This window comes from Chinchilla lanigera, unplaced genomic scaffold (genome assembly GCF_000276665.1).
Source record: "Chinchilla lanigera isolate Chin_1 unplaced genomic scaffold, ChiLan1.0 scaffold00020, whole genome shotgun sequence".
NCBI classification, from domain to species: domain Eukaryota; kingdom Metazoa; phylum Chordata; class Mammalia; order Rodentia; family Chinchillidae; genus Chinchilla; species Chinchilla lanigera.
Window position 1 is genome coordinate 27,317,850 of NW_004955421.1, and position 11,648 is coordinate 27,329,497.

General features: G+C 42.7%; 1 protein-coding gene across 8 annotated transcripts in view; it reads left to right on the top strand.

The window, feature by feature from the left end:
* Celf2 (CUGBP, Elav-like family member 2) overlaps positions 1-11,648 on the top strand; it is a 310,354-nt gene that overhangs the window by 253,353 nt on the left and 45,353 nt on the right. For all 8 annotated transcript variants that reach the window (XM_013513698.1, XM_013513697.1, XM_013513693.1 and 5 more), the window contains exon 9: positions 7,261-7,395. In XM_013513698.1, coding sequence (XP_013369152.1) covers positions 7,261-7,395 — 135 coding nt within the window. The remainder of the gene's footprint in view (positions 1-7,260; positions 7,396-11,648) is intronic.

The following is an 11,648-nucleotide window of genomic DNA, read 5'->3' on the forward strand; positions in this document are numbered from 1 at the left end:
TTTAATTCACTATTAAACCTTTAAACTTGGCCATTTCTCAGTCTGTGATAGTATTCATTCAGTGAATTTATGAAACCTGCGAAATTTGGAGTCTGAATTTAGGCTGAGAGTCTGGATTTTCATTGAAAGATAAAGAAATAAGGAGAAAGTATGTTTTTTGATCTTCAGTTTCTTTATTGCGACTATTACATCCAGAAGATCGTCCTGATAGAAAAACAAGGGTAGTATTTCACATGTTTGTATCTAACGTAGCTCACTGTAACAATCATACAGCTACTCTCACAGCATGCCAAAGACAACACCACCACTTTGTTACCGCATTACACTTGGGAAAACAGAAGTATGGAAAGGTTAAATAAGTTATGAGGCTAAAGCACCAGAAAGGGACATAATATTATTATAGGGCAATTCCTTTAAAAAGGGCTCGCTAATTCAAAGTATTCCAGACCCTCCTTGCCTGGAAAAAGAATTGGATTAGAGAAGCCAAAAACAGTGTCAAAAGTTTATTTGGAAAGTACAGGGTGAATGGGTATAGGGGAAACCAGCTCGGCAGCACAAACGAGCGCCAAAGAGAAAAGAGGGTCAAAGCAACAGTTAGAGCACGCACGGCACGGACTGTCCTGGAAACTCACGCGTGGCAGCAGCTTCCCGCGATGACCAGTCTTCTGTTACGCAGCCACATCTCGTGAGAGCGCGTGAGAAGTTCTATGCATGAGGCTCTGGCATTGCCTTGGATCTCGTAACTGGCACTTCTAGCTCATTTTCCCAACCAGCTTTGCCACACCCTATCTCCTGTATCAATACGGACTACGATACAGAACCCTCGAATCTCACCATTCTATGAGGTAGGGGCTATCGGTGTCCCATTTTACAGATGAGCAACTGAGGCTTTGGTTGGTTAACAAAGTTATCCATAGTCACTGAGTTAGTAGGTGTGGATCCAAATTCCAGATTCAATTCAGCCTAATCCAAAATCTGAGTTTAAACTGAAAAAGTGTGTGTGGCACCCACACGAGGTATATTTGCATAAATACAAGAGATTTGTCCACAGGAGTAGTTTAACAGGTCAAATCTTAGGAAGAGAGAGTCCGAACATTGTTAAAAAGGAAGCAGTTCAGAAAGTGACAGCAAACTACCTCCCTTCATGCCACAGAATATTTCTAATTTATTGAATAGGCTGTTCTTCGTTAGGGATTTTTTTTCCTAGAATGGGAAATTCTTATTAAACAAATTACAGATTTGAAGCTGTGAAGAGAAATTACCCATTGATCAACAGAGGAAATTCCTTTATTTAATTCTAATTCTCAGTAAACTGAAAGTAATTCTCTTTCACTCGAATAACTAATCTAAATTTTTTACCTAACAGTAAAACTGTAGAGTGCAGATATTTGCTTAAAGTAGCAAAAAGGTGGCCCATCGTGGATTTCAGACCTGCTCCTTGAGAATATTGTCTCTGAGCGTCGGTCACATGTGGAGAAAAGGGAAGACATTTGCAAAACTAGTGCAGCAGAGGTCTGAGAAGCTCCAGCTGCAGGCGCCTCGGCATGACGTGTGCTCCGCGGGCCCACGGAGACCCGGTGTTCTTCCTGGTCCCCGGCAGCCCGCACCGCAGACACTTCCTGCAAAGGTACTAATGGGCCTGAGGAGAGTGCTCCGTAACCACCCATCTGTCACTTTTAACAGACCTGATTGGCAAGCGCTTGTAACAACTGGCATCTGTTCCCACTTATTGATATGCAGATTTATGGTAATTGCTATGAACAATAAGACACAAAATTACCTAAGGTGAACATTAAATTAAATTTTCATGCCCTTCTCCTTATATTTTTTTTAAATCTTAAGTTTTGAAGAGGCATATTGTGCATCTGTTTCGTACATTATTGCTTCCTTTTGAGAAGGATTCCCGCCCCCCATGAAATGAATGAAAAGTTAAATCCGGTATTTCCAACTTTTTTTCCTTTTGTCACCATCATAGCTGCTCACTATTAAATTTCTTAAAACTTGAAGGTGTTGTATGTTTAGTCACCAAATTACTGCCCCTGGTTTTGAGGGGTGCTCATCTGAGCAGAGTGCTTCATGAAGTTCAATATCCTTGATTTTGTCTTCTCAGTAAAGCAGCCTGCCAAGCCAGAACCAGCCTCTGAAAGGGTGACAGGCGCCTCTCCGCCTGGTGCCCTTCCTGGTGATTCCGAGGGAGCACCCTAGAGAAAAGTGCGACTACGGGGCGGAGGGGAGGAGGAGGCGCTTCTGACTGAAGCTGAGAAAGAGGGGAAAGACAGGGCGCACCCATACCCCAAAGAAGCAAACGGGCCAGAAGTACGAATTCCAATGAGCAAAGGAAGCAGGAACCCGCCCTGAGACCGCCACGCAGCCCCTCGCGGACTTGGCCCTTGGGAAGAACTGCAGTGTTGATGAAACTAGTTCTGCCAGCAGCTGGGGTTCCGGAAGAGCAGGGTGTGGGAAGACAGAGTGAAGCTCTGGGTAGGAGCCTGTCCTCACCCGGTGCCCCACGTTGTCCCCTTACTTGGCTTGGTACCGTTCCCCAGACAGCTTGCGCCCTAGGGAGGGATTGTTGAGGGGGTAAGAAGTGCTGTGAGCTTATTCCAGGCAAGGGTGAGGGTTCCCTGGCTGTCAGTACATTTGTGGCAGAAAGAGCCAAAAATGCCAGTCACCAGGGAAGTGTGCTTTCGCCAGTGAAGAGCTGAGAAACACTGTCCGCAGACTTCCCCAGCTCTTTACGCTCGTCCCAGAATCATTTCTGTGACAGAAGAGAGCCCACGACACCAGCAGCATGTAGAAGGCCAGGGCTAGTGAAGGAGTGTCCCCGGGCAGGCTTCAGGCCTCTGCCTGGGAGAAGGACTCGGGGCGGAGGGAGCAGGCACCCTCGCTGCCCTGCAACCCCGCCCAGGATGCAGCGACACTGTGGGAGAGCGGGAGCAGGCCCTGCCGGGGCCCAGGTGCTCATCCGGACCTCCCAGCTGCCCCGCTGCTTGTGTGTGTGTCTCTGTGCTGAGTGGGAGGAGTCATTTCTTTTCTTCTTTCTTCTCTTACCTGCGTCATCATTCCTCAGCTCTAATTTCTTCTCTGTTCCTCACATCACACAGTGTTTTCCTATAAGGACTTGTAACTTGGTAGTTAGCTACCTAAGTCAGGAGTTTTAACTGTCAGGGTGTTATGGTTCAGATCTGAAATGTTTCCCAAAGTGTCACGCGTGTGGAGGGAGACGGGGTCTCATCGGTGGACCGGCCCATTCCGAGTTGAGCAGCTGTTAGGAGCTGGGGTCGGCTGGAGGTGCCGGGGGTGACTGAAAGCGCCTGTCTCTGTCCCCAGCCCTTCCCTTCTCTCTGCTTGCTGGTTACCCTAGAGGGGGCAGCTTACCTCCGCTTAGGTCCTCCCCCCAGGCTGTCCCTACCTTGGAGCCAGCCAACTATACACTGAACCCTCTAAGAATCGTGAACCAAAATACATTCTTCCTCCCTAAAGTTGTGGGTGTAGGGTATTTTGTCCCAGTGGCAAAAAAGTGACTAAGACATGAGGCTATCACCAGTAAAAAAGGTTCACACACACTTTCTCCTAAGCTTTCGGAGGCCCAGAGGCCAGTGAATCCCGTCGGTGGGCTCCAGATGTACCGGGGCGGGGGCAGCAGCGTGCAATGGACAAGAGCAGTCCTGAGTCCGCCTGTCCACGGAGAGAGCTGAAACCAGTGTTCCACGGTGTGCGCGAGTCTGACAGCGGATGCACAGGGGCTCACATTAAGCAGTTAAAAAACTGGTTAAGTGACTTAGCAAGCCAGAAGTAGCGCATACTTACAAAGGTTACTGACCGGTGCAAAGTAGTAACTGGTTGACTCAGTTCTTAGCAACTGATTAAACAAGAGCACAAGTTTAGTCCCTCAATTTCAGACACCATAAAGCCAGCAGAGAGCAATATAGTAAAATGCTGCCTCTCAGGCCTGCCGTTTCAACTAAGCAAGACTTATGTTCGGTGACGGTGGACTAAAACGCCTCACCTGACAACCTGCATCTGTGCACCGGGTACTGGAGGTTAATAGGACCACTCCCGGGCAAAGGCAGGGAGCAAGTTAGTTTCCACTGCTGTTGACTTGGCTCCAGGGCCTTTAATGAGTGTCAGTGGGTGAGGTAAATAATAAATATGGTTCCAATAGCTACTTGCAGATACTCCTCATTTAACAGCCTATCTGCTTATTAATGACTGTTCAGACTTACACCCAAGGCACGCTGTTTGGACTTAGCGTCTGCCACTTGGACTTAGTACCTCTGTGTCTGTGTGTGTGTGTGTTTGTGTGTAGTTCTGTACATCTGGTTTATAGAGTGTCACTGTCTTTTTTGGGTACCATATACCTTGTTTATACAGTGATGTAATTTCTGTTGAATTGTGCTGAACAATATTGTAGTTTTACATTCTGTTGTACGTTGCAATTCTGCATGTAAGAGTTATACAAATAAAAAAGCAAAGTCATCAAGTTGGGAGTTTCCTTTGACCATTTAACGACCTACTCACAGGAACTTAATTGGATCATTAAGCAAGGAATTAGATTAATCAATGATTTAGGAAAAGCGGTTGATATGTGATGCTGTGGTCTGCCAAAAAAACATACAAAGAATGGAAAACACTAAAACTTTGGTTGGCTATACAGACAAAACTATTAAAATTTTGTATTGTTACCCTATTTATTCATCTCACCAACACATCCACCATCTACCATGTATTCAGAGTGAGTGAGTGTGTGTTGTGTGTGTGTGTTTAGGTAGACTCAAATATTAGTAAAATAAAATCTTTTTCCTCCAGGAACTTAGCATTCAGTAACGAGGCTAAGAAATACATAGAGATAGAGTCAAAGTAGAATGAGAGTTCCACAAGATTTAGTGGACGCCATACAGAAGGCACGCCCACTGAATCCACGCTGTGAGCGGTCTTTGGCGGGAGGCCGTGAGTATGGCAGAACACACTGGCCCCAGACTCAGAAGGGCTTGATGCCAGTGCTGTGAGGCCTCGGGCAAAGACTTGGTGTCTCCAGCTCAGTTGGATGGGCTAACCCAAGCCACCAGCGCAGCCCCTCCTCGCCTGCGATTCCAATACCGTAGCTCCTACCTGGAGAGAAGCTCTGTCTCAGACGAGAAGGATGAGTGCCTGTGACTGATTGGTGACAGGTGCGTGGTATAGGTGGAATTTCAGCGCTATATCATCTTGTATGCCTTGCTGTCTGTTGGCGATGTAGTCTAGTCATCTGGTTTGTATCATTAAAACACTAGAAGGAACATTAGTCACAAGAGGGGACAGATGGATCCACACAAGTGTGCCTCCACTTCTCACAGGATCCCTCACCGCCTGGGTGCTGTTGTCGCACACGAGTGTGAAGTGCATTTGTATTGCTGTCAGGAGCCCCTCGATAGGTCCAAACCAATCTGCACTAAAGCTAGGCAGCTGCCATTTCCCTTCCATTTCCATTTTGCTAAAGTAGAACTGAAAAATAAACCCAATATGTATAATACCCACATTTTCATAAATATGTATGACACTGTTTGACCCTTTATTAGAGAATACAAGAGAGATCTTTGTTCCTAGTTGCATTTGGTTGACAAAACAGCATTGCAAGCCTGTACTTTCCTTACAGAACTTCACAGGATTCAACAAATATTTGTGCCCTGCTTCTAATCATCCTCACCAAATAAGTGGATTTTACCCTAAGCCAACAGATCTAGGTGTCTCCTGGAAGAAGATAAGAGTATCATTTTGAACAAAATGAAAACACATTTTGCAGAAAGACATCAGGAACTCTTTTCTGAGCAGAAAAAAGCCTTTCCTGGTAGCAAAGGCCAGGGCAGCAGAGTGGGAGAAGTGCTCTCTGTAGAACTCAGCAGCCATGAGCCATGTTTTCTGAGGGCCCCCTGCCAGTGGCTGGAGCTCGCTTGTGTATGTCGCTGGAACCTATCCCTCTAGCTACTTCCCCCAGTGCATATGGAAGCAGTTACCAAGCCACTCTCCCTAAAGCAGATGAAGCTTTTCAATAGAAACGTATTAGCTATCTGAATCTAAAGCATGAAAAGGTAAAATTAAACCGATTATTTAAGTCCAGTATCTTTCTGTATAGAATTCTTCTATATAAGGAGAGAAACACTATTTCCTGCTTTACACATGTGTGTTCTCTTACTTTGAAGCAAACCATGAAAAGTACTTTGACTATTCCTGTGGTATCAGAAACAGAAGGGGAGGAAGAAAGATGTCAGAAGTGCATGCAGCACATACTCCAGGCCCAGCCTTAGATCACCGCCTCAGATCTCTCCTCTGAGCCGCCCTCATGTTCCTGCATGTTCATCTCATTAATTTTGCTTAATTTTTACTAGTCAGATTCATTCTAGTTAAAAAAGACCAGTTTTAAAATACTAGTTCCTTTAAAATGCAAATACAGATATATTACAAATAAAGCTATCAATGTACTACCATTTTATTCATCATATACTTAGTTCCAAACCCAGACACATTTAAGTTTACATTTAAAATATGAAGAGTTCAATGTCAATAATAATAGCTGATGTTCATCATGTGCTTATATTATTCCCAGAGTAGTTTGCATTCTTTACCTTATTTGCACAACAGCTCTCAAAGGTCAGGTACAGGGAATGTGGCCCCTCACTAATCAAGGTTAGAGAGCTTGAGTGCTGTGTGTGGACAGGTAGAGCCAGGATTAAAACTCTTACCAGTTCAGCTTCCAAGGGTACACCGTAGCCTCCTCTGTAATACCTTACATATGTACTAGTCGGGAGCTTATGGATGGAAAGTTAACCCAAAGCTCTCCCTTGGGTTGTCCAACCCCGGGTCATAGCATTTCTTGACAGCTACACCATAGAAGTCGCCAGTTCACGAGGCCCCACTGCGGCCCGTCAGTACAGAGCAGCCTCGTCTTTTCTGATTCCCTTTACAGCGTAGAGAGGAGCAGTGGACGAGGGTCTTTGGCTCGGCAGTGCCAAAGTGAGTTGACTCTGCTGAGGAGAATCACTGGCTGGAATGTAGGTGCCCTTTCCATACCTACTCTCCAGCCGCAGAAGATGGATTATAAACAGCTGAAGGTGGTACCCACTGAGAAGAGACCGGAGGGACCAGCTCCAGTGAGCATGACCATCCAAGCATGGTGCAGGGGGCCTGCTGTTCTTGTCATCTGCCTTGATTTTGTGAACCCACTCTTCAAAAACTGGGAATGTTGGGCCTTTTGCTAATGGTACGTTTCTTGTCCTTGTACAGGCATGAATGCTTTACAGTTACAGAATCTGGCAACACTGGCTGCTGCTGCCGCTGCCGCCCAGACCTCCGCCACCAGCACCAATGCAAACCCTCTCTCCACCACGAGCAGCGCCCTGGGAGCCCTCACGAGTCCCGGTGAGTAGCAGGTGCTGCGGTCACCCGCACACATGCAGCGAGGCTGACGCTCCGCCTGGGGCCTCGCGCACCCACACGCCGAGAGCAAGGTGAGGTGTGTCTAACCGCACAGCCAGGCAACTTGCAGTGGACGTCTGGGTTATTACATTTCTTAGTTCTCCTGAGGAACAGCAGGTGAATGTGGTTTACTTTCTAATGAGAAAATGAGAAAAGTTTTCAGTGAGGGACTCCACTATGCTCGTGATTCCCACATACTGACTTTGTTTCTTAAATGTCTCCGTTGTCCTTCAGTCCTCTTTAAGTTGTCTGTCACTCCTGCTTTTTTGTCCTATCTTCCCCCAACCAAGAAAAGGTTAAAATCTCAAAATCCTTAATCATTCCAGTGTTTGGTTTCACACCAGGTCCGTCCTTGACATCTGGTTTTAAATCCATGATTGGCGAGGAACGTCTTTGTTGTTCATTTGGGGTCAGCTTCTGGGCTGTGTACTCAAACTCTCTCTTCCTCAGAAATCTGTAGCCTTATTCAAAAGCAAAAGCCACTTTTCTTTTCATATAATTCAGATATAGTATTGTTGCTTAGATACTATGATTTGTTTTCTTTAAAAAAAATGAAAAGGCAGAATGTTCCACTGGATTTTGTTTGACTTTTCTAGATGTTGATAGGTGATCTCATCTTCTTCTCTGTTACATGAAGGACAGTCTTCAAGTTTCCTTCTAACTTTGAAAATCCCATGACCCTCTATCAGCTGTGCTCAAAGGGTTAGCGAAGTGTTGACAAACTGAATGTAATACTGCAGGGTTTCTTTCAGAAAAAAAAAAAAAAGAAAGAAAAGTGACAGCACGCTACAGATGAGCTTTCTGAAGACTTGGGACATGCTTAAGCCCATGATACTCAACCTGAGTCTCTTTATATAGCACTACATCTAAAACATTTTACCCTCTGTGTATTATGGAATGAGAAACACAAGAGATGTTTAGAAGTATCTGGTGGATTGTGTGAAATCTCATTGCTACAGCACATATGTAGTGACTTCAGTCTATACAATATTTTAAAAATTACTATGCATGGGCCTCATTATATACAATAAACATTATTCCTGAAAAATCAACTTCAAGTTGATTTTTTTGAAGGAAGTTGATTTTTTTCAAGAAATTAACCTATAGCTTTAATGCAAAATATTTATTTAAATAAATCTTTTAACAACATCTTTTGAGAAATAAACATTTTAACATGATTAATTTCCTTCTGAAAAAATAATGGTAATTTTCCTTAAACACAAACTAAAAATGTGACCTCTGATTCATCTGTTTATAAGTCAAATTGCAAAGTACTTACTTAAATAGGATTTTTTTCTCCCATATGAGGACTCTGAAATAATTACAATAAAATAGCACAACGTATGATGCATGAATTTTATTGTATTCTTAGTCACACTTGTGAGTTTAAGAAGCCAGTACAAAAGCAAATGGAGCTGATCCATGCAGGTAACGTAATTCAATAAATAGTATCTATAACGTGTTTGTACAGCATCAGGCACTCTCCTAGTGCTGGGACATGGCAGTGAGTGTTTCGGTCTCTCGGGAGAAGTCAGATGATAAGAAGATATGTGTGTGATATATGTGGAAGATAAGGCTAGTAAGAGGCTCACACAGAAGGTGGAGAAGTGAAGGATTAAAAGATACGCGCTTCTCTCAAAAAGTGACATTTGAGCAAAAACCCAAATTGAGTGAATGGATCCATAAGGAGTCTTCAGACAGAGCAGATACAGCAGTGAGGCGGAGCAGCTTGGCACGGAGGTAGTCTAACAGGAAAACCGCGGTGCTGCACAGAGGGAGGAGGGAGGAGAGGGAAATGAAAGTGAAGTAGTTAGTGGGCTCACAGCCTTTCCATCGGTATGATGAGGATCGCAAATTTGTTGCAACCTTCTTGAAATGTGAAGTACTCAGCCTAGGAGGATGGCTTGAGTGTTTGCCAGGGGGAATTTTAAACACATTTGACTATTCCTTTTTGTTTTCCTGAGACCACAGTGAAAGAGAAAATGTATTTGGAGAAACATTTTCCTTCTTCCTGCTCTAGTCAAAAACCCTCATTAGCAACTTGTCCGCCCCTTAGTCTTAGAGAGGCATTCTGCCCTTCGGTAGGCTCTGCTGCCTCAGGTGTCATGGAAAGTGATTTTTCTCTTTTTTGTTGGAAACACTTTGCATAATGGCTAAAAGTATTTCAGTAGAATCCTGACATGTTGTATCAGAAACAATTCAAAACTATATTTCAATTAGTTTTCTTAAGTGTAAGTAAAAAAATCTTAGTGAAAGTAAATTTGTCTCATCTCCATCAGGGACTTTTTCAAAGTCACACAAAGTGTGGTTAGAGAATTCATGATTCTTTACTTCATCAGAGACATTCCCTATGAAATTTTTAAAAAAAAAGTCAGAAGCCATTCCCAAGGCCAGTGCATTATTTGTTTTATAAATAATAATAAACTGAGCTTGCCATGGGTGCCATGAGAACTCCAGTCACGCTGCAAGACGCATGGAAGCCATATCTTCTCACTCCTCACAGGCCTTGGGTTCACCCTGTTCTTAAATATGTCTCATCCGCTTCAGACAGATTTATCTAGAAAGGAAAGGGACAATTTAATCCCCAAACTATTAATTTTTTTAATACTTGTAAATTTATCTTTTCAATTTTGCATACCCAGAAAAAGTCTCCCTACAGCATTATTGTAAATGATTTTAAACAGTCTTGGCTTTAAAACATGAAAGATTAAACTTTAATTTTTATTTTAAAAAATCCCCTTAGGCAATAAATAGGTTCCTTTGTCTCATGGCCTTCAAATAAGAATTAAAATAGTTTAAATTGCCCATGGTTAGAATAAGTGTTCCATGCAATTATCAGATGATAGTGAATAAAATTAGAAATTAAATCATGAAAGAATAAAAGCCAGGTAAGTGCATATTACAGCTTTTGAGTTTCTCATGGGTCTTTTGAAGCCTAATTTAATCGTGTTTCTTGTCTTTTATTTTGATATGATAATTTTTGCTTTGTTTACTTCAGTCCCCTCTTTAATTAATTAATTCTTAAGTCATTTCTTTTTACCCAGTTTTGAGCTGTTCTTGAGGACTGTGTCTCTGTGTTCAGGAAGAGCCGAACTGTAAGGTGTGTGGCTACATATTAAGTGTCGTCTCTCTCTCCTGCCCCACTTGTACATGTGTTGTTTTGTCTGGTAATTGTGAAAGCTCAGGAGAGAGCATTACTGTTACCACATGGGAACCACTGTTTCACATTTTTACTGTAAAACCTAATATTGCATTCATGTACCACATTATTTCACTGACCTTCTTCTATTTTCTTTTTAAAAGAAAAGGATGTTTTAAAATTTCTCAAATGCTTATGTAAGTGCAGACTCAGTCAAGTGCACACTTCAAGATAATGGATAATTTCTTTCAATAGTTGTGTTTTTTCTTTTAAATAAAAGAAGGAAAACATATTTACAAACAGACACCCATTTACAAAACAGCATAAGAATAATACAAACAATACAGAGTTACAGACAAAGTGGTAGCAAATTAACAATGGTTGTTGCATTACATAGTGTTATCTTCAAAGTGGTTTCTCAGGAAAACAAATAGAGATATGCAAGATTGATCAAATAAGTAATCATTAACTGTTCCTTTCAGTAAAGCAATAGAAGTCAGTAGTACAACTATGTTAGCTATCCTGGATATACATACATACATACATAATTTCCCCTTCTTTCCTTTCTCTTTTCCCACACCCCAGCTGCTCTTTACTTTTGAGCATTTTCCTTTCGTTTCACAATGTCTATCATACTTCCTAATTTTTATTCACTCCTTTAGGTTCTTACACTAGTGAGTCAATACCTTGCTTACACATGGTGGTCTGGTTTATTTCACTTACGAGTATGGTCTCCAGTTGTGACCATTTACCTGTAAAAGCCTCAAGTTTATCTTTCTTTATAGCTGAGTAATATTCCATTATATAAAAGTACCACAATTTTTTTATCCAGTCCTCAGTGGATGAACATTTGGATTGCTTCCACAATTTAGCAACTACACATTGTGCTGCTATGAACATGGGTGCCCATATATTGCTGTGATATGATTTTAGATCTTTTGGGAAAATACCCAGAAGGGGAATAGCTGGGTTGAATGGGAGCTCTAGACCTAGTTTGCTGAGGAATATAAAACTGATTTCCACAGTGGTTTCACCAGTCTGCATTTCCACCAGCAGT